The 27,984-nt window shown below is 44.8% G+C and overlaps 1 protein-coding gene across 6 annotated transcripts in view; it reads left to right on the top strand.

Annotated features, from left to right (window-relative positions):
* The window catches only part of LOC106563726 (bifunctional heparan sulfate N-deacetylase/N-sulfotransferase 1), a 136,407-nt gene that overhangs the window by 72,800 nt on the left and 35,623 nt on the right, over window positions 1-27,984 (top strand). For all 6 annotated transcript variants that reach the window (XM_045690149.1, XM_014129547.2, XM_014129548.2 and 3 more), the window contains 7 exons: window positions 2,118-3,073; window positions 7,279-7,767; window positions 13,843-13,930; window positions 17,369-17,523; window positions 20,367-20,552; window positions 24,135-24,263; window positions 24,436-24,618. In XM_045690149.1, coding sequence (XP_045546105.1) covers window positions 2,519-3,073; window positions 7,279-7,767; window positions 13,843-13,930; window positions 17,369-17,523; window positions 20,367-20,552; window positions 24,135-24,263; window positions 24,436-24,618 — 1,785 coding nt within the window. In that variant the 5' untranslated portion in view covers window positions 2,118-2,518. The remainder of the gene's footprint in view (window positions 1-2,117; window positions 3,074-7,278; window positions 7,768-13,842; window positions 13,931-17,368; window positions 17,524-20,366; window positions 20,553-24,134; window positions 24,264-24,435; window positions 24,619-27,984) is intronic.

The raw sequence follows: 27,984 nt of genomic DNA, 5'->3' as shown, positions 1-27,984 counted from the left end.
CCTGAAACCATGTCTAAAGACTGTTGCCATCTAGTAGAAGCCATAGGAACTGCAATCTTGATTCCTGACCCATTGGGTTCTCTATAGGCATTGAGTTGAAAAACAGCCACATGAAAATAATTCCACTTGCTGGATGGATTTTTCTCAGGTTTTCGCCTGCCATATCAGTTCTGTTATACTCACAGACATTATTTTAACAGTTTTGGAAACGTTAGTGTTTTCTATCCAAATCTACTATATGCATATCCTAGCTTCTGGGCCTGAGTAACAGGCAGTTTACTTTGGGCATGCTTTTCATCAGATGTGAAAATACTGCCCCCCTACCCAAGAGAGGTTTTAAGAGTTTATTCAGAAGATAACGGCTCTATAAACATTATTTCGTGGTGCCCCGACTTTCTAGTTAATTACATTCACCTGATTAGCTTAATCGGGTAATATGAATTACAGAGAAATTATTTTATAGAATAGTATGTCATATCACTTAATCCGGCATAGCCAAAGACACGACAATGGCATCCCTAGCCACGTCCTCAGAGCATGCGCAGACCAGCTGGCTGGAGTGTTTACGGACATATTCAATCTCTCCCTATTGTTTCAAGATGTCCACCATTTGTTCCTGTATCCAAGAAATCAAAGGTAACTGAACTAAATGAAGCTCAATCATCAAGTTTGCAGCCTGATTACCAACAATGTCAAGACCGTCCACAGGGAGGAGGTGAGGGCCATGGCAGAGTGGTGCCAGGAAAATAACCTCTCCCTCAACATAACAAAGGAGCTGATTATGGACTTCAGGGCACAGCAGAGGGAGCACATCCACATCGATGGGGCCGTACACATCACTGACAATTTTGAAATGGTCCACCCATGCAAACAGTGTGGTGAAGGCACAGCAGCGCCTCTTCAACCTCAGGAGGCTGAAGAAATTTGGCTTGGCCCCTAACCCTTACAAACTTTTACAGATGCACCATTGAGAGCATCCTGTCAGGCTTTTATCACCACCTGGTACGGCAACTGCACCGCCTGCAACTGCAGGGCTCTCCAGAGAATGGTGCGGTCTGCCCAACGCATCACCGGGGGCACACTGCCTGCCCTCCAGGACAATTACAGCACCCGATGTCACAGGAAGGCCAAAAAGATCATGAAGGACATCAACCACCCGGGCCACGGCTGTTCACCCGTCTATCATCCAGAAGGCGAGGTCAGTACAGGTGCATCAAAGCTGGGACCGAGAGACGGAAGCTGTTTTTCAATCTTAAAGCCATCAGTTTTAAGTAGTCGTCACTAGGCCTCCACCCAGTACCCTGCCCTGAACTTAGTCACTAGCCGGCTACCTTAGAGGCTGCTGACCTATTTACATAGTCATGGAATCACTGGTCACTTTAATAATGTTTACATATTGTTTTACTTGTTTCATATGTATATACTGTATTCTAGTCAATGCTACCCAATTCAACTATTGCTGTGTATATATACTATTCTATCCTACAAATATACTAAATATTCTGTTCACATACTGTCCATAATGTCAATACATCCCATAACATACAGTGCATTTGGAAAGTATTCAGACCCCTTGACCTTTCCCACATTTTGTTACGCAAATCACCCCCATCAATCTACACACAATGCCCCATAATGACAAAGCAAAAACAGGTTTTTAGAAACAAAACAAAAACCTGGGAATATCACATTTACGTAAGTAATCAGACCCTTTACTGAGTACTTTGTTGAAGCACCTTTGGCAGTGATTACAGCATCCTCTCTTCTTGGGTATGATGCTACAAGCTTGGCATACCTGTATTTGGGGAGTTTCTCCCATTTCTTCACTGCAGATCCTCACCTGTTCTTATCTCTGTGTATATTTGGAACACTGAACAGTCCTGTTCTAATCTCTGTGTAAATCTGGAACACTGAACAGTCCTGTTCTAATCTCTGTGTAAATCTGGAACAATGTACAGCCCTGTTCTAATCTCTCTGTAAATCTGGAACAATGTACAGCCCTGTTCCAATCTCTGTGTAAATCTGGAACACTGAACAGTCCTTTTCTAATCTCTGTGTATATCTGGAACACTGAACAGTCCTGTTCTAATCTCTGAATATTTGTCTTTGTCCTCCAGGTCTCCAGGAGAAGGATTTGGGGATGACCTGCTGGAAGAGCAGCACTGTGCTGGACTACCCGTGTGACCCCAGAGAACCATCTTCCGTCACCACCTTTGTCCTTCTGCAAGTCCTGTAGAGAGCCCCAGGATTTAGAGCTTAAGCGGTGTCGGGGGGTGGGGAGGGCAGGGGGCAGGTGGATGGGTTAAAGGCACACATCCCTGTCTGCCAGAGAGCCACCCACCCACACTGATGGTGTCCCCTGCCTATGTTGCTCCCACCACCCCTCGGCAATGGTGACATGAGTGCGTGATGTGGAGGAGCCTATTGTATTTTTGAAGAGGAATCTCTACCACCTCCAAAACTACCGTTACAATCTGATTGTTTTCGCCGTGCACTCGGACTGAGTCTGTGCGGGGTGATGTTGCTGCCGTCATGCGGTCGCCTCCGGCGGCTCTTCCGTCAGTCTCACTCCCTCACTCTCCAGACCAGCCTCCTGCTCCTCTTCCTCTTCTGCATGGTGAGCGTCCTGGTCTCTGCCTACTTCCTCTACGGAGTCAAGCGGGAGCTGGAGCCGGCGGCGGGGGGTATGGGAGGGCCGGAGGAGGGCACTGCTGACTGGGACGACCGCCGTGCCGCCACACCCTCCACCTCCTCCCGGGCGCTCCCTCCACGCACGGCCAGGCCCTCAGATGCGTTGCGCACTGACCCTGTGGTGCTGGTGTTTGTGGAGAGCCTATACTCCCAGCTGGGACAGGACATTGTGGCCATCCTGGAGTCTGGCCGCTTCCTCTACCGAACCGAGATGGCCCCGGGAAAGGGGGACATGCCCACCCTGACAGACAAGGACCGAGGCCGTTTCACGCTGGTCATCTACGAGAACATCCTGAAGTACGTCAACCTGGATGCTTGGAACAGAGACCTGCTGGACAAGTACTGTGTGGAGTATGGAGTGGGTATCATAGGCTTCTTTAAGGTTAGTATGCAGTGGGTTTTATAGGCTTCTTTTAAGATGAGAGCCAGTCACTGATTTCAGCCCAGGACACCGATCCCGTATTATCTTTAATCAGCTGTGTAAACAGTGGTAAAATATAGATGCCTGTGAAGCTATAGAAATTACTCATTTGAATACTAGGGGCACTTGTACTGATTGTGTCTGTCAGATGTTGCTGTAACCTTCATTTAACTAGGCATGTCAGTTAAGAACAAATTCTTATTTACATTGACGGCCTATCGGGAAACAGTGGGTTAACTGCCTTGTTCAGGGGCAGAAAGACTGATTTTTATCTTTTCAGCTTGGGAATTTGATCCAGCAACCTTTCGGTTACTGGCCCAACGCTCTAACCACTAGGCTACCTGCTGCCCCAAATCTTTTTGTGCTTAAGCACCTCTTCAGGCTGACCCCATCATGGTGAATTAGACTCATCAGTCCCCTTCACCCTGACTCTGCCCTTGGCCCTCTGTCTGCAATAGGCTGCAATCACCACATAGACTAGAAGACGTCCTCCTGACCTAAGCACTAAATATCCTTTCCCTCTCTGGGATATGCATGCATTGCTGGAGGTCAGGTTTAGAGAAAATAGACACCTAGATTGGTTTATGTAACCACATAGTCAAATGACTAAATAAAATAGTAATTTTTTTCCTAATGTGTACCTCCCTGAATCCGAGGGGGAATTCTGTGATTTGCGATAAAAGTTTCTGAATGAAATATGCGCTCGTTAATTTTTAAATGACTCCCAGCTGCCTAAAAGGCGGGCAGGTTCCGCCTTGGTGTCATCTACCTCCAAGAGCAGCGAGTACAGTATAATACACACACACACACACACACACACACACACACACACACACACACACACACACACACACACACACACACACACAGAGGTTTGTATACAGAGCCTGTGCCTGTGGTTGTTTGCCATGCTGTGGTTGGCTGCTACCCTGCTGTCATGGCTGATAGCTCAGCTGATAATGGCCCCGTTGGAACATGGCTCAGCACATTCACCAGGAGTGGGAGTGGGACTCAGCTGCTTGGCTGCTACAGTACGTCCGCCTACCTAATTCTCTTTGGTTGGTTCTGAAGTGAACACCCACCTGTTAGAACCACTACACTGGGACCAAGTGGACTCGCCCAGCCTGCCTGGTCCCAGAGCACTCAAGCAGGGCTACCGCAACTTCAAGTTAGATCCCGGCACTTGAACAGGGCTGTTATAACTACAGGTTAGATCCCAGCACTAGAGCAGGGCTGTTATAACTGCAGGTTAGATCCCAGCACTAGAGCAGGGCTGTTATAACTGCAGGTTAGATCCCAGCACTAGAGCAGGGCTGTTATAACTACAGGTTAGATCCCAGCACTAGAGCAGGGCTGTTATAACTACAGGTTAGATCCCAGCACTAGAGCAGGGCTGTTATAACTGCAGGTTAGATCCCAGCACTAGAGCAGGGCTGTTATAACTACAGGTTAGATCCCAGCACTAGAGCAGGGCTGTTATAACTACAGGTTAGATCCCGCCACTTGAGCAGGGCTGTTATAACTACAGGTTAGATCCCAGCACTAGAGCAGGGCTGTTAGAACTACAGGTTAGATCCCAGCACTAGAGCAGGGCTGTTATAACTACAGGTTAGATCCCAGCACTAGAGCAGGGCTGTTATAACTACAGGTTAGATCCCAGCACTAGAGCAGGGCTGTTATAACTACAGGTTAGATCCCGCCACTAGAGCAGGGCTGTTATAACTACAGGTTAGATCCCGCCACTTGAGCAGGGCTGTTATAACTACAGGTTAGATCCCAGCACTAGAGCAGGGCTGTTAATAACTACAGGTTAGATCCCAGCACTAGAGCAGGGCTGTTAATAACTACAGGTTAGATCCCAGCACTAGAGCAGGGCTGTTAGAACTACAGGTTAGATCCCAGCACTAGAGCAGGGCTGTTAGAACTACAGGTTAGATCCCAGCACTAGAGCAGGGCTGTTAATAACTACAGGTTAGATCCCAGCACTAGAGCAGGGCTGTTAATAACTACAGGTTAGATCCCAGCACTAGAGCAGGGCTGTTAGAACTACAGGTTAGATCCCAGCACTAGAGCAGGGCTGTTAGAACTACAGGTTAGATCCCAGCACTAGAGCAGGGCTGTTATAACTACAGGTTAGATCCCAGCACTAGAGCAGGGCTGTTAGAACTACAGGTTAGATCCCAGCACTAGAGCAGGGCTGTTAGAACTACAGGTTAGATCCCAGCACTAGAGCAGGGCTGTTAGAACTACAGGTTAGATCCCAGCACTAGAGCAGGGCTGTTAGAACTACAGGTTAGATCCCAGCACTAGAGCAGGGCTGTTAGAACTACAGGTTAGATCCCGCCACTAGAGCAGGGCTGTTAGAACTACAGGTTAGATCCCGCCACTAGAGCAGGGCTGTTAGAACTACAGGTTAGATCCCGCCACTAGAGCAGGGCTGTTATAACTACAGGTTAGATCCCAGCACTAGAGCAGGGCTGTTAATAACTACAGGTTAGATCCCAGCACTAGAGCAGGGCTGTTAGAACTACAGGTTAGATCCCAGCACTAGAGCAGGGCTGTTAGAACTACAGGTTAGATCCCAGCACTAGAGCAGGGCTGTTAGAACTACAGGTTAGATCCCGCCACTAGAGCAGGGCTGTTTAGAACTACAGGTTAGATCCCAGCACTAGAGCAGGGCTGTTAGAACTACAGGTTAGATCCCAGCACTAGAGCAGGGCTGTTAGAACTACAGGTTAGATCCCAGCACTAGAGCAGGGCTGTTAGAACTACAGGTTAGATCCCAGCACTAGAGCAGGGCTGTTAGAACTACAGGTTAGATCCCAGCACTAGAGCAGGGCTGTTAGAACTACAGGTTAGATCCCAGCACTAGAGCAGGGCTGTTAGAACTACAGGTTAGATCCCAGCACTAGAGCAGGGCTGTTAGAACTACAGGTTAGATCCCAGCACTAGAGCAGGGCTGTTAGAACCAGAGGCCAGCCACCAGCACCCTCACTTTTAATTACACCCAGGCAGGGGATAGAGGTTGCTTTAAGCCCCTCTCGTCCACCCATTAGTCATTGAGCTTAATCCCATATCCATGTAGTTGCTGTATAATTGGAGTAAATCCTCCCCTCCTTAACTAGCACTACAGTCAGCCTAACCCTGGGTGAATTATGAGGAGACTATGTTAAGAACTGCACCCTTTTCCGGCTGTTTTGTGGCCGTTTGGCCAATCAGCCCGTAGTAACCCTGAGCTAGTAATCATGTTGCCAAGACGCACCGAGGGCTAGTATTTGATATACCATCCTAGTCCCTATATATATCTGACTGAGAGGTATGCCTAATAGCTATAGGTCAGTGATGTTGAATTCCTTAAGTCAATATCCAGACAGATATATGCATAGTAAATCATATTCTTTAAAGTATGATATTGCCAGTGGCTCTGAGAGCAAAGCAGCATCTGCTAAACCACTGAATTATGGTTTGACAGGCTCAGGATGACTCACTGCCTGGGGCTGCTGTGACCGTGATTGATTTGTTTAGAATCGCCAAATGCTGTTTATCACTGATCAATACAACAGTTATGGGGCTCCTGCTCAGAATGTAAACAAAGAAATAAGGGGCAGAGGGTTCACCTAAGTATTTATTCCCCCCCCCCCCCCCCACACACAAATGGATAGGAAAGAGGATACCTAGTCAGTTGCACAACTGACTGCATTCAATGGAAATGTGTCTTCCGCATTTAACCCAACCCCTTCAAATTAGAGAGATGCGGGGGGGGGGTCCACATTATTGGCACCCGGGGAGCAGCTGTTGTTGGGGGTTAACTGCCTTGCTCAAGGGCAGAATGGTAGATTTTTCCACCTTGCCGGCTTGGGGATTCGAAACACCGACCTTTCGGTTACTGGCCCAACGCTCTTAACCGCGAGGCTACCTGCACACAAACACAGATTTACACACATACACACGACCGACGCATAGCCACACTTATGGGAATTATAGAGCCCCTTTACCTCTTTGGTAATGAATTTCTGAATCGGTGTCTATTGTGTGTAGGAGAATTTTAAGTGACATTGCCAGGTATGTAATCATCTCAAGGATAAAGTGTGCAAATGTTTTCACCAGGAAACTAACTGTAAACAGAAATGCAGCTGACTCCATCTCTCCCTTGTCCTCTCTCCCAGGCTAATGAGAACAGCCTACTTAGTGCCCAGTTGAAGGGCTTCCCCCTCTTCCTCCATTCCAACCTGGGCCTGAAGGACTGCAGCGTCAACCCCAAGTCCCCCCTGCTCCTCATCACTAAGGCCCGGGAGGTGGAGCGAGGCCCCCTACCTGGAGATGACTGGACTGTCTTCCAGTCCAACCACTCTACCTACGAGCCTGTTCTCTTAGCCAGGACCCGGGTGCCTGACCTGGGCATGTCCGGGATGGGGGTGGGTAGCAGCCCCCTCCATGCCTCTGTTGTTCAGGACCTGGGGCTTCACGACGGCATCCAGCGGGTGCTCTTCGGCAACAACCTCAACTTCTGGCTGCACAAGCTGGTGTTTGTGGACGCTGTGGCCTTCCTTACGGGCAAGAGGCTGTCTCTGTCTCTAGATCGCTACCTGCTGGTGGACATCGATGACATCTTCGTGGGCAAGGAGGGCACCCGCATGAAGGTCTCAGATGTCAAGGTAAGCATCTGCAGTGGATTGGTCTTTGTACGGGGGGTTTTGTATGTGAGAAGTTGGTTTACTTGTGTGGGTAATCATGTGTAATCGCTCATTATCTGTAATCACTTATCTGTTGCATCCCAATCTGCCCTATTCTATTGCTGGTGCATACATACTTCCCAGAGAGCCATGCTGTGTCATGGCGAGTAACAGTAAGTCATGCAGGTGTCAGAGGCAGAGCTGACCGTGATTGAAGGAGACAGAAGGTGAGACAGCCAGGTGACATTACTTTGTAGGACAGAGTCCATGCTAGAGCTGTGCAGATGTGACGGTGACATGGGCACAGGTGCAGTCACCAACATGTCTGTCCCCAGGGGGAGCCGACTTGAGGACAGAGGGACACAGTTGGCCTGACTGCCATGGCAGTCTCACCCTGCCATTTTCAACACACACACACACACACACACACACACACACACACACACACACACACACACACACACACACACAGAGAGAGAGAGAGAAAATTAGTGCAGCGGAGTGGAACAGAATATATTTTCTTGTATTTCCATCCAATGCCTCGTTTGAAAGTAGAATAAGACTCTGTTACTGGATTCCCTCCACTCAGCTCAGACAAACACTTATAACAAACTAAAGGTCAGGAGCCGCCCTCCAGCGTTCTTCCACATCTTTCTCTTTCTCCCTCAAACCCAGAGGACGGTCTTTGTCCATACAGCCTCCCTCCCACAGCAGTAGGGTATGAAGCTCAGTTTAACCACTCTTCTCCAGCTTTGCTTTGTGTGATGAGTTGTTGTTCAAAGGGCGTCCACAGACTCGCCTGCAGCATAAATATTTGATACAGCTTTGTGTTGTTTTCTCTTCTTCTTCCTCCCCTCCCCCGGTACGAGGGAGTGACTTTCAGTGAAGAGGGGGGAATGAAACATAAACACAATCAAAGCGGTCTTGTTGAGTTGTTTTGTATGTCGGCGGGCCACAGCAGTGTTAAATATGAATCAGGCTCTGATTGAGCTGTGGGAGAAATGGGGGGGGGGGGACTAAACCTAAAAAACAAATGGATGCAGATGCAAAGTGAATATGGAAAGGGTATTGAGGAAGGTTTGAATATGGATACGGTAATGAAGGGGGGGAGAAATGTATGCACTGAATACTACTGCTAACTACAGTCCTTAGAGAAAATCAAATCAAGCTTTATTTATAAAGCACATTTCATACATGGAATGCAATGTGCTGCACAGGAAAAAAAATATAAACAATGAAAATAAAATCTGAAATGTTTACAACAAACATAAGATTAAAAAAATAAAGGAATGACCATCTTAATGACTAAAAAACAGTTGACAGAAAAGCAAAGCTAAGAAGATGTCTTAAGATCTCTGAAATATGTCCACAGTTTCAGGCCCTCAGGTTCTCTCGCAGGCTATTCCAGGGGCTCGGGGAATAACTAAAGGTTTCCTCTCCATGTCTCTTTGTCCTAGGTTTTGGTATAGTTAAAGGGCCAGTACCAGAGGACCTGAGGGACCTACTGGGTACATAACTTAAAAGCATGTCTGACATGTATTGGGATGCGCAATCGTGGATTGATTTCAAAACCAATAAAACTCACAGGCAGCCAGTGCAGAGACCTTAAAAACAGTCCGTGTGGTCTCTGTCTGGTCTTAGTCAGTACCTGTGCTGCAGCATTATGTATGTTTTGCAGTTGATCAATGGCTTTCTTGGGTAGACCAGACAGGAGAAAATCACAGTAGTCAAGCCTGCTTGTAATAAAAACATGGATGAATCTTATTGTGTGATTCAAAAGTTCCGAATCTAAAATAACACCAGTTTCTCTCTGTGCTTTTGCTCCAACAATAAGTACCTCGGTCTCGTCTTGATTTAGCTGGAGGAAGTTGAGAGCCTTTTAATTATTTACATCACTAACACTGTCTAATAATATCCTCTGGTGACCCAGAAATGCAAAGTTGTGTATCGTCTGTGTAGCAGTGAAAATCAATGCTGTGCTTTCTGATAAAGCTGCCAAGGGTTAACATGTATAACTAAACCCTACCGGACCCAAATTCCAACCTTGTGGAACGCCACATGTGATGTGTGTTTTCTCTGAATTATGTTCACTAAAGGTGACAATCTTGACCGGTTAAACAGGTCCTAAACCAATTTAGAACTGGACCGGACATCCAACCCACCTCTCCAGTCTGTCCAGGAGGTCATCATGGTTAACATTGTCGGTTGCAGCACTTAAATCGAAGAGTACAAGGACAGAGCTCTGTTTGGCATCTGTGATCATTTTACCGCTTTAACTAAGGCTGTCTGTCTGCTGTGGTGGGCAAAAATATATATATTTTACTGTTTGAAAACCAATTTCTCCAGAATTTTGCTTAAGAATGAAAGGTTGGAGATTGGACACAAATTGCTAATAGCTGAAGAAACTAGATTATTAAGAAAAGTAATGTAAAATGTTTCACCATAGCAGTTTTTAGTGCAGTTGGGAAAGTGCCTGTGAACAGGGAGTGATTTAACAATAGCTTGCACTATTTCAGATATGCAATTAAAAACTGTTTTGAAGAAGGTGATAGGATTGTGAAGGCAGGTTGAAGGCTTAAGTTGTGATATCACTTTCCTGAGCACGTCTGTGTAAACGAGGGGGTAAAAAATCCATAGTGCCTTTGCGTGGTAGGCTATGGCACATATCATTAAACATCTCATCAGGTCTTGCTTGACTCATACCCAGCCTAATGTTGGTTATTTTATCTCTGAAATATGCTGCAAACTTATTTAGATGGGGAGGAAAGTTCACATAGGTTTGAGGGGGTAGGATTTATCAGGCCATCAATGGTTGAGAAGAGCACTCTGGAATTATTCTGATTTAATAGTGATCAAGTTAGAAAAATGAGTCCGTCTGGCATTACTAATTGCCTTGTTATATATCCCAAGTTACTGTCTCAGAATATCATAATGGACCTGCAACTTTAACTTTCTCCACTGCCACTCTTCCTTTCTGCAATTTCTCTTTAATTGATTAGTTGCCTCACTCATTCAAGGCCCTCTCTGTTTGGATGTGGCCTTTTTCAACTACTGGAGCTATGGCATCAATGGTTACTCTTAATTTGATATTAAATGAAAGTTATTAACTGAATCATCACTAGAGGAAGGCAGAATAGGTGGTGTCGTATTGTTCATACACGCAATAAAATCTGTAGCAACTTCAGGGGTAAGATGGCGTTTCTTAATAATGCGCTATAGGCAACAAGGTAGTAAAAAATCCACAGTGGGGATCAGATAAAGCAACATCAACAATAGAGGATATATCAAAAGAAAGCCCTTGGTAATAACCAGGTCCAGAGTATGCCCACAGTTAGGGTGGGCCCAGTAACATGTTGGATCAAGTCTGTAGAGCTCAGTAGATTCAGTAATTCAATGGCCTTGGAGTCAGTCTCTTTTTCTTTACTGATAAATCAGTAAAGAAAGTGCTTTGGTGGCCTTTACAGGGCCACTTTGCCCCTGGGGCATCTGCCTTGAGGTAACCAATGGAATAACAACCAAATTATTCATATTACAGCCACATTTTCTCACAGTCTCGCATCTAACAGAATGAAAGGAGATTACCTTTTCTATAAACTCACTAGAAGGCGGAGTAAAAAAAAAAGCATTATGTTACTCACAATAACCATAGTGCCATTTGTACAGGAGTTGACATGGTTTCCAAGTCCTCTGTTGCTTATTCTGACAGGGAGGACTGCAGCACTACCAGACCCTGTCTGTCAGTCTCTAAAACTTTTTCCAATGTTGCTGGAAATAATCCTGGAACCCCGACTCATCGACAGCTTTGCTATAGGAGGCGTTTAAAAATGAGATGTGGTTTACCTAAGTTACGGCAAGGTCAGTGTACAGCAAGGTCGGTGTACTTAGAAAGCAGGTTATCCTTTTCCTGCAGCCAAGCTAACAGCAGGAGGATATCATCCCTAAACTGCTTGATGGTGGTGCATTTAGGGCAAACAAATCCCTGTCTATTTTCCAGTTCTACCTTATCTTCATCTTGTGATTGTGTGGAAATCATCTAACACCTAAGGCATTTGTGCCCAGCCGGGGATAAAAACACCAGTGGGCTAGCACTGTTAGCATTAGCCTGCTCCGTTTTCATGATGGCTAGCAGCTAACTGCTACTTAACGGGAATCCGGGACACAAACTTGAGGTCCCAGCGGTAAAGACTGACCACGTCGCACAGTGGCGTTTCTAGCTTGTATGGCTCCCTGAATCCCACCATTCTGCACGAACTGTAATTTTTATTCAGACATTTGGAACAACAAAAATGAATAATCATAACATTTAAAAATATATACAAAAATAAGACTCATAAATATCAAAAAGAAGTAACAAAGGCAAATAGAAAAAAATGTGATTTGGCACTCGAGCATCAATACATTACCCATCCCCCACACTGTCAACCAAGAGTCAAGACTAAACCGATTCACCTGGGTGGTGTGAAGACTGGTTTTATATTGTTCTTCACGATTTCGCACAAACCAGAAAAAATGCAACAATATGTCTGTGAAACTATATATTCACAGTATTATGAAAGAATTGTGGTTTATTTGGTAGTGTTTCGTAGTGTGACTGATTTTACTAATTGTATTAGTACTGTAGAAGTTAGAGGTGCACTTTTTGATAGATTCCCCCCGCTCCCTCTACCTCGGGCTTCCAGTTCAGAGACCTGAGGTCAACCTACCCCTGCCCCATCTCGTACTTCTGAGTGGGAGACCTTCCCAGGCAGTAGCCTGCCTAGCTTACAAATTAGAATCAGGGAGCTCACTCCGACAAGATTAATTGACCCACAGTTCCACGTGGTGACATGATATTGACGTGACGTGCAAATGAGCGATAGAAAACCGATCGCGCAAATGTCACCATTCCAAAAGAAATGTGTCCGTCCCCGGCAAGATGCTGCTCTGGGTGGCTGCCCATGTCGCCTATACCCAACTCCGCCACTGACGTTGCGGAATCCTTAGCGATACAAACTTTAGCTATAATAAACAATTATTTAATGAAGACTATACTGACCAAAAATATAAACGCATCATGTAAAGTGTTGGTCCCATAAAAGATCCCAGTAATTTTCCATATGCACTAAAAGCTTATTTCTCTAAACTTTTGTGCACAAATTTGTTTGCATCCCTGTTGGTGAGTATTTCTCCTTTGCCAAGATAATCCATCCACCTAACATGTGTGGCATATCAAACAGCATTATCATTAGACAGGTGCAACCTTGTGCAGGGGACAACAAAAGGCCGTTCTGAAATGTTACGTTTTGTCACAACACAATGCCACAGATGTCTCAAGTTTTGAGGGAACTTGCAATTGGCATGCTGACTGCAGAAATGTCCACCAGAGCTATTGCTAGAGAATTGAATGTTAATTTCTCTACCATACCACTCCAACGTCGTTTTAGAGAATTTGGCCGTACGTCCAACCAGCCTCACAACCGCAGACCACGTGTAACCACGCCAGCCCAGGACCTCCACAACCGGCTTCTTCACCTGCGGGATCGTCTGAGACCAGTCACCTGGACAGCTGATAAAACTGAGGAGTATTTCTGTCTATAATAAAGCCCTTTTGTGTGGAATAAACTAATTCTAGTTTGGCTGTGCCTGGCTCCCAAGTGGGTGGGCCTATGCCCATCCATGGCTGCGCCCCTGCTCAGTCATGTGAAGTCCATAGATTAGGGCCTAATTTATTTCAATTGACTGATTCCCTTATATGAACTGTAACTCAGTAAATTCGTTGAAATTATTGCATGTTGCGTTTTATTTTTCAGTATATTTCATAAAAACAACAAACCGAGTGTAGACCGAGTGTAGACTGTACACTGTTCTGTTGCGCGCTCTGATGACATCTGTTGCGAGTGACAAAGAATGCATATGTGGTGGCCTAGTGGTCTAAGACACTTCCTCTGACACATCTCTCCTACCTTTCAGCTCCGTCTCTCTCTATCCAATAAACATACAACATACTTAAACATATATGTATTTAAAAAAGGAATGCATGTGAATGAGTCTTAAGTTGTCCCTGTCCCCTCTGTCTAGGCCCTACTGGAGACCCAGAATGACCTCCGAACCTCCGTCCCCAACTTCACCTTCAACCTGGGCTTTTCTGGGAAGTTCTTCCATACTGGTGGGTGGTGTGGACAGACCCACTGCATGACTGTAACACTCAGGGGGATCAAATACAATGTCTTATGGCAGACAATCATCAATAATCTCTTGTGGACAGACTACGTAAACATTTGACCAAACGACACGTGATTTTTAGTTCTGGGTTAACCGATATTAGATCATCAGTTACTTCACCAAGAAAATGCATGGATCAAATGTCCAAATCAATTATTGCATTACTGTTGATGCTTAATATAATGAACTTGCTTTTAGATTTGCCCAGCACATACACTACCAGTCAAAAGTTTGGATGCCTTTTCTACATTATAGAATAATAGTGAAGACATCAAAACTATGAAATGACACATGGAATCATGTAGTAAACAAAAAAGTGTTAAACAAATCAAATATATTTGAGGTTCTTCAAAGTAGCCACTGTTTGCCTTGATGACAGCTTTGCACCTGCTTGGCATTCTCTCAACCAGCTTCATGAGGTAGTCACTAGGAATGCATTCCAATTAACAGGTGTGCCTTGTTAAAAGTTAATTTGTAGAATGTATTTCCTTAATGTGTTTGAGCCAATCAGTTGTGTTGTGACAAGGTAGGGGTGGTATACAGAATATAGCCCTATTTGGTAAAAGACCAAGTCCATATTATGGCAAGAACAGCTCAAATAAGCAAAGAGAAACGACAGTCCGTTACTTTAAGACATGAAGGTCAGTCAATCTGGAACAATTCAAGAACTTTGAAAGTTTCTTCAAGTGCATTCGTAAAAGCCATCAAGCGCTATGATGAAACTGGCTCTCATGAGGGCCGCCACAGGAAAGGAAGACCCAAAGTTACCTCTGCCGCAGAGGATAAGTTCATTAGTTACCAGCCTCAGAAATTGCAGCCCAAATAAATGCTTCACAGAGTTCAAGTAACAAACACATCTCAACATCAACTGTTCAGAGGAGACTGTGTGAATCAGGCCTATATGGTCAAATTGCTGCAAAGAAACCAGTACTAAAGGACACCAATAAGAATAAGAGACTTGCTTGGGCCAAGAAACACAAGCAATAGACATTAGACTGGTGGAAATCTGTCCTTTTGGTCTGAGTCCAAATTTGAGAATTTTGGTTCCAACTGCCGTGTCGTTGTGAGACGCAGAGTAAGTGAACGGATGATCTCTGCATGTGTGGTTCCCATTGTGAAGAATGGTGGAGGAGGTGTGATGGTGTGGGGGTGCTTTGCTGGTGACACTGTCTGTGATCTATTAAGGCACACTTAACTAGCATGACTACCACAGCATTCTGCAGCAATACGCCATCCCATCTGGTTTGTGCTTAGTGGGATTATGTTTTTCAACAGGACAATGACCCAACACACCTCCAGGCTGTGTAAGGGATGTTTGACCAAGGAGAGTGATGGAGTGCTGCATCAGATGACCTGGCCTCCACAATCACCCGACATCAACCCAATTGAAATGGTTTGGGATGAGTTGGACCGCAGAGTAAAGGAAAAGCAGCCAACAACTGCTCAGTATATGTATTAACTCCTTCCACTTGAAGCTGGTTAAGAGAATGCCAAGAGTGTGCAAAGCTGTCAAGGCAAAGGGTGGCTACTTTGAAGAATTTCAAATATATATTTAGATTTGTTTAACACTTTTTGGGTTACTTCATGATTCCAAATGTGTTATTTCATAGTTTTGAAGTCTTCACTATTATTCTATAATGAATAAAATAGTACAAATAAAGAAAAACCCTTGAATTAGTAGGTGTGTCCAAACTTTTGACTGATACTGTTTATCTCTAGGTTTTCAACACCGGCACCCACCCTTGCACATGCCATGTCTGTGTATATATATACACTGCTCAACAAAAATAAAGGGAACACTAAAATAACACATCCTAGATCTGATTGAATGAAATAATCTTATTAAATACTTTTTTCTTTACATAGTTGAATGTGCTGACAACAAAATCACACAAAAATAATCAATGGAAATCCAATTTATCAACCCATGGAGGTCTGGATTTGGAGTCACACTCAAAATTAAAGTGGAAAACCACACTACAGGCTGATCCAACTTTGATGTAATGTCCTTAAAACAAGTCAAAATGAGTCTCAGTAGTGTGTGTGTGGCCTCCCTACAACACCTGGGCATGCTCCTGATGAGGTGGCGGATGGTCTCCTGAGGGATCTCCGCCCAGACTTGGACTAAAGCTTCCGCCATCTCCTGGACAGTCTGTGGTGCAACGTGGCGTTGGTGGATGGAGCGAGACATGATGTCCCAGATGTGCTCAACTGGATTCAGGTCTGGGGAACGGGCGGGCCAGTCCATAGCATCAATGCCTTCCTCTTGCAGGAACTGCTGACACACTCCAGCCACATGAGGTCTAGCATTGTCTTGCATTAGGAGGAACCCAGGGCCAACCGCACCAGCATATGGTCTCACAAGGGGTCTGAGGATCTCATCTCGGTACCTAATGGCAGTCAGGCTACCTCAGGCGAGCACATGGAGGGCTGTGTGGCCCCCCAAAGAAATGCCACCCCACACCATGACTGACCCACTGCCAAACCGGTCATGCTGGAGGATGTTGCAGGCAGCAGAACGTTCTCCACGGCGTCCCCAGACTCTGTCACGTCTGTCACATGTGCTCAGTGTGAACCTGCTTTCATCTGTGAAGAGCACAGGGCGCCAGTGGCGAATTTGCCAATCTTGGTGTTCTCTGGCAAATGCCAAACGTCCTGCACGGTGTTGGGCTGTAAGCACAACCCCCACCTGTGGACGTCGGGCCCTCATACCACCCTCGTGGAGTCTGTTTCTGACCGTTTGAGCAGACGCATGCACATTTGTGGCCTGCTGGAGGTCATTTTGCAGGGCTCTGGCAGTGCTCCTCCTGCTCCTCCTTGCACAAAGGCAGAGGTAGCGGTCCTGCTCCTGGGTTGTTGCCCTCCTACGGCCTCCTCCACGTCTCCTGATGTACTGGCCTGTCTCCTGGTAGCGCCTCCATGCTCTGGACACTACGCTGACAGACACAGCAAACCTTCTTGCCACAACTCGCATTGATGTGCCATCCTGGATGAGCTGCACTACCTGAGCCACTTGTGTGGGTTGTAGACTCCGTCTCATGCTACCACTAGAGTGAAAGCACCGCCAGCATTCAAAAGTGACCAAAACATCAGCCAGGAAGCATAGGAACTGAGAAGTGGTCTGTGGTCCCCACCTGCAGAACCACTCCTTTATTGGGGGTGTCTTGCTTATTGCCTATAATTTCCACCTGTTGTCTATTCCATTTGCACAACAGCATGTGAAATGTATTGTCAATCAGTGTTGCTTCCTAAGTGGACAGTTTGATTTCACAGAAGTGTGATTGACTTGGAGTTACATTGTGTTGTTTAAGTGTTCCCTTTATTTTTTTGAGCAGTGTATATAGACTAGACTAAATCCCCACTGTGTGTCTCTATGCTCCAGGTACAGATGAGGAGGACCTGGGGGATGACCTGCTCCTCTCCTATGGGAAGGAGTTCTGGTGGTTCCCCCACATGTGGAGTCACATGCAGCCCCACCTCTTCCACAACCAGTCAGTGCTAGCTGAACAGATGCTCCTCAACAGGAGGTTTGCACAGGTAGGTTGGTGGGTCCTGCTCTACGCTGACTGGGGGTCCTACTGGTACTACTGTTGGTAAAAAAAAACTTTTCTATTTGAATGTTATAATTTTGTTGACAAAAAAAAAAACATGGATAAAAAATAAATAAGAAATATATACAGTTGAAGTCAGAAGTTTAAATACACTTAGGTTGGCGTCATTAAAACTCGTATTTCAACCACTCAACAAATTTCTTGTTAACAAACTATAGTTTTGGCAAGTCATTTTTCCAACAATTGTTGACAGACAGATTATTTCGCTTATAATTCACTGTATCACAATTCCAGTGGGTCAGAAGTTTACATACACTAAGTTGACTGTGCCTTTAAACAGCTTGGAATGTTCCAGAAAATGATTTCATGGCTTTAGAAGCTTTTGATAGGCTAATTGACATCATTTGAATCAATAGGAGGTGTACCTGTGGATGTATTTCAAGGCCTACCTTCAACCTCAGTGCCTCTTTGCTTGACGACATGGGAAAATCAAAAGAAATCAGCCAAGACCTCAGAAATAAAGTTGTAGACCTCAAGTCTGGTTCATCCTTGGAAGCAATTTCCAAACGCCTGAAGGTACCACATTCATCTGTACAAACCATAGTACGCAAGTATGAACACCATGGGACCATGCAACCGTCATACCGCTCAGGAAGGAGACGCGTTCTGTCTCCTAGAGATGAATGTATTTTGGTGCGGAAAGTGCAAATCAATCCCAGAACAACAGCAAAGGACCTTGTGAAGATACTTTTGTACTTGTTTCCTGAAGTATCTATATCCACAGTAAAACAAGTCTTATATTGACATAACCTGAAAGGCCGCTCAGCAAGGAAGAAGCCACTGCTCCAAAATCGACATAAAACAGCCATACTACGGTTTGCAACTGCACATGGGGACCAAGATCGTACTTTTTGGAGAAATGTCCTCTGGTCTGATGAGAGAAAAATAGAACTGTTTGGCCATAATGACCATCATTATGTTTGGAGGAAAGAGGGGGAGGCTTGCAAGCCGATGAACACCATCCCAATCGTGAAGCACGGGGTTGGCAGCATCATGTTGTGGGGGTGCTTTGCTGCAGGAGGGCCTGGTGCACTTCACAATATAGATGGCATCATGAGGAAGGGAAAATTATGTGGATATATTGAAGCAACATCTTAAGACATCAGTCAGGAAGTTAAAGCTTGGTCGGAAATGGGTCTTCCAAATGGACAATGACCCCAAGCATACTTCTAAAGTTGTGGCAAAATGGCTTAAGGACAACAAAGTCAAGGTATTGGAGTGGCCATCACAAAGCCCTGACCTCAATCCCAAAGAAAATTTGTTGGCAGAACTGAAAAAGTGTGTGCGAGCAAGGAGGCCTACAAACCTGACTCCGTTACACCAGCTCTGTCAGGAGGAATGGGCCAAAATTCACCCAACTTATTGTGGGAAGCTTGTGGAAGGCTACCCAAAACGTTTGACCCAAGTTAAACAATTTAAAGGCAATGCTACCAAATACTAATTGACTGTATGTTAACTTCTGACCCACTGGGAATGTGATGAAAGAAATAAAAGCTGAAATAAATAATTCTCTCTACTATTATTCTGACATTTCACATTCTTAAAATAAAGTGGTGATCCTAACTGACCTAAGACGGAATGTTTACTAGGATTAAATGTCAGGAACTGTGAAAAACTGAGTTTAAATGTATTTGGCTAAGGTGTATGTAAACCTCCGACTTCAGGTGTGTGTGTATGTATATATATATTGGGTGTATGTATGTGTGATATTTTTATATATATATATATTTTTATATATATATATTTATTTATTTATATAATAGAATAATTGTGAAGACATGCAATTATCTCATCATAAATGCAATCATCTTTTCAGCAAAAGTGTAATAAAGATCACAGTTGTGAGCCGCGGCCGCTTCTATCCTTTAGCAGCTGATAGTGCTGATAGAACTGGGAACATGGAGGATGAGCCAGGTCGTTTCCAGTCTTTCACTCCGGGATCATCTTCACATACATACACTACATGTCAAGTTTTAGAACACCTACTCATTCAATGGTTTTTCTTTATTTTACTATTTTCTACATTATAGAATAATAGTGAAGACATCACAACTATGAAATAACACATGGAATCATGTAGTAACCAAAAAAGTGTTGAACAAATCAAAATTTGAGATTCTTCAAACATCCACCCTTTGCCTTGATGTCAGCTTTGCACACTCTTGGCATTCTCTCAACCAGCTTCACCTGGAATGCTTTGCCAACAGTCTTGAAGGAGTTCCCACATATGCTGAGCACTTGTTGGCTGCTTTTCCTTCACTCTGTGGTCCGACTCATCCCAAACCATCTCAATTGGGTTGATGTTGGGTGATTTTGGAGGCCAGGTCATCTGATGCAGCACTCCTCCTTGGTCAAATAGCCCTTACACAACCTCTACTGTGTCCTGATAGTCCCACTAAGCTCAAACCAGATGGGATGGAGTATCGCTGCAGTATGCTGTGGTAGCCATGCTGGTTAAGTGTGTCTTGAATTCTAGATAAATCACTGACAGTGTCACCAGCATAGCACCATCACACCTCCATCTCAAGGCAAAGGGGGCTGCATTGAAGAATCTCAAATATAAAAATATATTTTGATTTAACACTTGGTTACTACATGATTCCGTATGTGTTATTTCATAGTTTCGATGTCTTCACTATTATTGTGCAATGTAGATGGTAGTAAAAATAAAAAAACGCGTGTTTGTGTGTATTTATTTATATATGTATTAATAGCAAGGGTTATATAAATCCTAACAATGTGTTGAATCCACTGGCTGTCTCTTCCCAGGAGCATGGCATCCCCACCAACATGGGCTACGCGGTGGCTCCCCACCACTCTGGGGTGTACCCCGTCCACGTCCAGCTGTACGACGCTTGGAAGAAGGTGTGGGGCATCAAGGTGACCAGCACGGAGGAGTACCCCCACCTCAAACCTGCCCGCTTCAGACGAGGATTCTACCACAGTGGCATCAGTGTAAGGACTCACCCCTATCTCACTCACTCACACTCACACACTAGGTTCTACTGTACGTATAAACTAGCTATTCTTGAAACTAAGTCTTAGTTGGTATTTTCAGTCCTGGGTTTGTGCTCAATAATTTAACTAGAAGTATTAAATTAGGCTGTTTGAAGTATTTACTCTGGTTTGCGTGTAGACAGATGCATTGCATTGCTCCTCTGGCTTTTGGGAAGTGCTGGGTATTGGAATCCTTGTTTTTTTTGGTGTGCTTGAACAATTTAGTTTAGCTGTTGGGAACAACGCGCTGAGTGAAGGGAAGGATCAGTAGTGCTGAAGTAGTCGTGTTGCCATGCCCTTGTGGTGTGGTCTTTTCAGTGCCCCTCAGACAGTGCGTGTCTCTCTCTCTGCTCCTCCCCACACCCCATGGAATAAAGCATGCTGACAGACAGATGGAGCAGTGTGAATGATCATTATGGAAATTGCCATGTTTATCACTCTCAACAAGACAATTTCATCGCAAATGACAGCCTTGGCAAAATCAACAAAGACAACTGCTAGCTTGTGATGTGACAAGAACATTCAAATTTTTTGACAAATGTTAATCTGTCTGTCAGTGCCAATTTATGTACAGTATCTTTACAAAGTGTCATTTTATGTCCATATGCTTGGCCTGGACATAAACAACAGCTTGCCTCTAAGAAATGTATGCTGAAATGGCTCAGATTTTAGATCTTAAAGACATTTGTATTTCATTAATGTACAAACCATGTTGTGATTATCCTGGTAGAATGCTCCTGTTCTAGACCCAGCAGTTTTCTATTTTGTCTGGTGGAAGAGTGTGATGTCACAAAGATGTTAATTCCCATCTCGACACGTCCCTGTGAAATATTCACCGGGAACTTGGCAGAGACTCTCTGAGGTGTCTCTTCTCTTCTGTCTTCCACTCTCTCTTTTCCCCTTAATCAGCAGTCTGTGACTCCCGTTAGCTGTGACCCGCTCTGTGTTTTATAAAGCAGAGAGAAAAGCCTGGGAGCTTCAGTCTGTATCCAGCCTTCCCTTCCTTTCTGTTTCTAAGCATCTCAGTACTGTCTTGGCTGCTACTTCTAGCCCTAGCTAGCAAAGATTACAGCCTGATAGATACACTGTGTAGCTAGCTAACATCACAGCCTGATAGATGTTGAGATTGTTTTGTTGACCGTGTGGTCCAAGGACAACAACCTCTCCCTCAACGTGATCAAGACAAAGGCGATGATTGTGGACTACAGGAAAAGGAGGACTGAGCATGCCCCCATCCTTAACGACAGGGCTGTAGTGGAGCAGCTTGAGAGCTTCAAGTTCCTTGGTGTCCACATCACCAGCAAACTAACATGGTCCAAGCACACCAAGACAGTCGTGAAGTGGGCACGACAAAACCTATTCCCCCTCAGGAGACTATAAAGTCTTGGCATGGGTCCTCAGATCCTCAAGGTTCTATAGCTGCGCCATCGAGAGCATCCTGACGGGTTGCATCACTGCCTGGTATGGCAACTGCTCGGCCTCCGACTGTAAGGCACTACAGAGGGTAGTGTGTATGGCCCAGTACATCACCAGGACCAAGCTTCCTGCCATCCGGGACCTCTATACCAGGCGGTGTCAGAGGAAGGCCCAAAAATGGTCAGACTCCAGCCACCCTAGTCAGACTGTACTCTCTGCTACCACATGGCAAGCAGTACTGGAGCGCCAAGTCTAGGTCCAAGAGGCTTTTAAACAGTTTCTACCCCCAAGCCATAAGACTCCTGAACAGCTAATCAAAATGGCTACCCAGACTTTTGCATTCCCACCCCCCACACTGCTGCTACTCTGTTATTATCTATGCATAGCCACTTTAATAACTCTACCTGCATGTACATATTACCTCGACACCGGTGACCCCGCACATTGACACATTGGCTCTGTACCGGTACCCCCTGTACAGTGAGGGGAAAAAAGGTATTTGATCCCCTGCTGATTTTGTACGTTTGCCCACTGACAAAGATCAGTTACCAGCTCGTTACCTGTATAAAAGACACCTGGGAGCCAGACATTTTTCTGATTGAGAGGGGATCAAATACTTATTTCCCTCATTAAAATGCAAATCAATTTAAAACATTTCTGACATGCTTTTTTCTGGATTTTTGTATTTATTCTGTCTCTCACTGTTCAAATAAACCTACCATTAAAATGATAGACTGATCATTTCTTTGTCAGTGGGCAAACGTACAAAATCAGCAGGGGATCAAATACTTTTTTCCCTCACTGTATATAGACCCGCTTTTGTTATTTTCTGCTGCTCTTTACTTGTTATTCTTATCTCTTTTTTAGGTATTTTCTTAAAACTGCATTGTTGGTTAAGGGCTTGTAAGTAAGCTTTTCACTGTAAGGTCTACACCTGTTGTATTTGGTGTATGTGATAAATAAAATTTGATTTGATACACCATGTAGCTAGCTAACGTCACAGCCTGATGGATACACTGTGTAGCTAGCTAACGTCACAGCCTGATGGATACACTGTGTAGCTAGCTAACATCACAGCCTGATGGGTACACTGTGTAGCTAGCTAACATCACAGCCTGATGGGTACACTGTGTAGCTAGCTAACATCACAGCCTGATGGATACACTGTGTAGCTAGCTAACATCACAGCCTGATGGATACACTGTGTAGCTAGCTAACATCACAGCCTGATGGATACACTGTGTAGCTAGCTAACATCACAGCCTGATGGATACACTGTGTAGCTAGCTAACATCACAGCCTGATGGGTACACTGTGTAGCTAGCTAACATCACAGCCTGATGGGTACACTGTGTAGCTAGCTACCATCACAACCTGATGGGTACACTGTGTAGCTAGCTACCATCACAACCTGATGGGTACACTGTGTAGCTAGCTACCATCACAACCTGATGGGTACACTGTGTAGCTAGCTAACATCACAGCCTGATGGGTACACTGTGTAGCTAGCTAACATCACAGCCTGATGGATACACTGTGTAGCTAGCTAACATCACAACCTGATGGGTACACTGTGTAGCTAGCTAACATCACAGCCTGATGGATACACTGTGTAGCTAGCTAACATCACAACCTGATGGGTACACTGTGTAGCTAGCTAACATCACAGCCTGATGGATACACTGTGTAGCTAGCTAACATCACAACCTGATGGGTACACTGTGTACAGCACCTAGGCTGAACAGACAGTGTAATGTTTTCCAGGTTGTTCTGCTCCTGTGATTGTGTGCTCGGATGCCAATCGATTGTGTGTTTCAACTATGTTAGGACAGAGGCTTTATGTTTGGCTCGAGAAATGGGTTTCGCTGACAGCATAAAGATTTTCGTCACATTTTATTCTCCACAGTGTGATCTCTAGTTTACAGGGATAATTGAATCACCTGAGCTGTCAGTGAAGTGGAAACAACACATCGAAATAGTGTCACCGAGCATTTATGGCCCTGTTTGAACGTCTGTGTATTTGATTTGTTGTTGACTGGGAATCAGCAGGGTGCGGTTATATAAGAACACTCCCCACTGTGCAGATGTGTTGCTATGTAATATTAATTGTGTTGTGTACTGTAGGTGCTGCCGAGGCAGACGTGTGGCCTGTTTACTCACACCATCTTCTACAACGAGTATCCTGGAGGACCCAAGGAGCTGGACAAACTCATCAACGGAGGGGAGCTCTTCCTCACGGTGCTCCTCAACCCGGTGAGACCAGACACACCTCCATCACATCAGGAGAGGAATGCTCTATGGTTGCTTTAGCCCTTTTTCCCCCCTCAAATGTATTTTGTGCAACAGTGGTTGGAAGTGACATTGCAGCCTGCATTGCATTGTGTTTTTCTCTGAACGTTGTTCTGTGTTGATTCCTTCCTCACAGATCAGCATCTTCATGACCCACCTGTCCAACTACGGGAACGATCGTCTGGGTCTGTACACCTTTAGGAACCTGGTGAAGTTCCTCCAGACATGGACTAACCTGCGGCTGCAGACCCTGGCGCCTGTGCAGCTGGCCCAGCGTTACTTGCAGATCTTTCCAGAGGAGAGGGACCCCATCTGGCAGGTGCGTGTGTGAGAGGCCATGTGAGCTGTGGGTCACTGGGTTTGTGGAGCTCGGGGACTATCATAAACCAGGCAGTCATTTTAGAGAAGGCTAGACAGGCGCTAAAGACTTTGCTTTTTCAATCAGACTCCATTGCATCATGCAGTGCAAGTCATTTTGACTGATGCCATTGCATCCTGCAGTGCAAGTCATTTTGACTCATGCCATTGCATCCTGCAGTGCAAGTCATTTTGACTCATGCCATTGCATCCTACAGTGCAAGTCATTTTGACTCAGACCATTGCATCCTACAGTGCAAGTCTTATTTGGGTTTAGAGCTACAAGAGGCTGGCTCTTTGAACTGTGGTTTTGTGGGGGGAGCAGACTCTGACACTGTTTCCCAACAACACAGAAAGAAGACGGTTTCTTTCCCTAAGACGTCCAACTGCCATCTTGGCAGTTCCTCACACTGTCAGTGTGGAGTTGTCTCAGAGTGTAGAAGTCAATGTGGAGTTGTCTCAGAGTGTAGAAGTCAATGTGTGCCAGCCAGCTCCCTTTGAAGTTTAGAGTAAACTTGTGCCTGCCTGGGTCCAGAGGTTTCTTAAACACAGCACTGTATTAAATGTGTTGGGATTAATATGATAGCCTGGTCGCCTCAATCCCCATGAGGCAGTGGGGAGGGAAGGAGGTAGATAGATTTAGGGCAGTTGGTATCGTCTTGACATGCAGATTGACCCTGAGGCACATGAAGCTGCGGGCCTTGCAGGGCTGCTCTGAGCAATCTTCCACATAGATACACTGAAGGCTTCTAACCACTCAGGAAGACCAATGAAAAGGCACCCTTCCTGATGCTGATTATGGGTTCTTTCCTTAGTCCCTTGTAGGGACAAAAGAGCACAATTGATCAAGGGTTGATTTAGAAACCAAATGTTTGAGTCTGCTCCCCCAAGCCTCTGTTAGACTAGACTGGTTGGGTTCATTTGAGCTGAATTAAAAGCACCCCTCGCCTTGGCACATTGTTGGTCCCACAGGGTGGATACAGTTGTCTGTAACCGTTGTGCCACATGTTTGTAACACACACACACACACACACACACACACACACACACACAGGTCTCACTGCTTTACCACAGTAACAAGTTCCCTGGCCAAGTCAGTGGTAGACTTTAATTACAGACTGCCGCTAGATATGAGACTGGTGTGTGAGAATAGTGTTGTACCAGTCAGAAGTTTGGACACACCTACTCAATCATGGGTTTTACTTTATTTTTACATTGTAGAATAATAGTGAAGACATCAAAACTATGGAATCATGGAAAAACCAAAAAAGTGTTAACTTCTTCTGGGTAGCCCCCCTTCTCAATTTCCGCCTAAAGACATACCCTAATCTAACTGCCTGTAGCTCAGGCCCAGAAGCAAGGATATGCATATTCTTGGTATTATTTGAAAGGAAACACTCTGTATTTTGTGGAAATGTGAATTGAATGTAGGCGAATATAACACAATAGATCTGGTAGAAGAAAATACAAGGAAATAAACATACGTTTTCTGTTTTTTATTGTTGCTGCATCATATTTCAAATGAACAAGAACAGCCAAACATACAGATAGGATGCTGCGGATGATTTGAATGAAGAACATAAGATGGCAACAATAGCTGAGCAAAGTTTTAGACAGAACTTCAAAAATGAGCGAGCTACATGACATTGAGCATGAAGTCACCCAGGTGTCCCACACAAATGTACGCAAGTGGCCGAATTGGTACAGTGATACATTTTGAAGGAAAGAACTATATACAAAATGCATAAATGCTCTTCTAACACACACACCCCTCAACAACAACTAAAAAATAACAAGGGTAACTATTTACACATTTTCTATTTACAATATTGTGAAGACCCTCAGTCCTCTACACAATATTGTGCTGCTGGTGCCATGGCCCATAGCAGTCTCTTTCTGCTGTAAAGCAGAGGCTTACTGAACAGGTGGCGCAGGTGATGGGGCATTTCCTGTGACAAAGGGCACAACGATGTCTCCCTACTGTGCCCTTTTTGCCCTGAGGCACATTCATGCCTGCAGAGATGAATCTGGGCAACACCACTGGTTGGGGCAGAAGGGACAGAGGTAGAGGGGACAGAAGGTGCTACAGTGCACTTGCTGTAGCTAGCAAGCTCCTGGATGAGCAGCTCCCTGAAGGCTAGCTGTGAGATGGGGGGGCTGTCCACAGCTCTTGGCCATTTCCTTCTGGAGGATGAAGGCATTCACCACAGCAATGTCAATGAAATGATAGAAAAATGTCTTGTACCATTTCATGGTCTTGTGGAGAACTTTTGTAGTATCCTATCAGTCCACAGCTCCCATGCCCTTGTTGTAGTCCTTCACAGCAGCTGGAATGGGGACATTTTTTTTTGTGGTCCATGCTAGAGGTCGACCGATTATGATTTTTCAACGCCAATGCCGATTATTGGAGGCCCAAAAAAAACGATACCGATTAATCAGACGATTTTTATTTATTTGTAATAATGACAATTACAACAATACTGAATGAACACTTATTTTAACTTAGTATAATACATGAATAAAATCAATTTAGCCTCAAATAAATATGTTCAATTTGGTTTAAATAATGCAAAAACAAAGTGTTGGAGAAGAAAGTAAAAGTGCAATATGTGCCATGTAAAAAAGCTAACGTTTAAGTACCTTGCTCAGAACATGAGGACATATGAAAGCTGGTGGTTCCTTTTAACATGAGACTTCAATATTCCCAGGTAAGAAGTTTTAGGTTGTAGTTATTATAGGAATTATAGGACTATTTCTCTCTATATGATTTGTATTTCATATACCTTTGACTATTGGATGTTCTTATAGGCACTTTAGTATTGCCAGTGTAACAGTATAGCTTCCGTCCCTCTCCTCGCTCCTACCTGGGTCCAAACCAGGAACACATCGACAACAGCCACCCTCGAAGCAGCGTTACCCATGTAGAGCAAGGCGAACAACAACTCCAAGTCTCAGAGCGAGTGACGTTTGAAACACTATTAGCGCGCACCCCGCTAACTAGCTAGCCATTTCACATCAGTTACACCAGCCTAATCTTGGGAGTTGATAGGCTTGAAGTCATAAACAGCACAATGCTTGAAGCATTACGAAGAGCTGCTGGCAAAACGCACGAAAGTGCTGTTTGAATGAATGCTTACGAGCCTGCTGGTGCCTACCATCGCTCAGTCAGACTGCTCTATCAAATCATAGACTTAATTATAACATAATAACACACAGAAATACGAGTCTTTGGTCATTAAAATGGTAGAATCCGGAAACTAGAAAATAAAGGAAAGCCGCACACTCTAAGAGCTCAGATGCAAAAATGTAATCACCAACGTTTCGACAG

This window comes from Salmo salar, chromosome ssa11 (assembly GCF_905237065.1).
Source record: "Salmo salar chromosome ssa11, Ssal_v3.1, whole genome shotgun sequence".
Lineage (NCBI taxonomy): Eukaryota > Metazoa > Chordata > Actinopteri > Salmoniformes > Salmonidae > Salmo > Salmo salar.
This window is presented reverse-complemented; position numbering and strand designations above follow the sequence as displayed.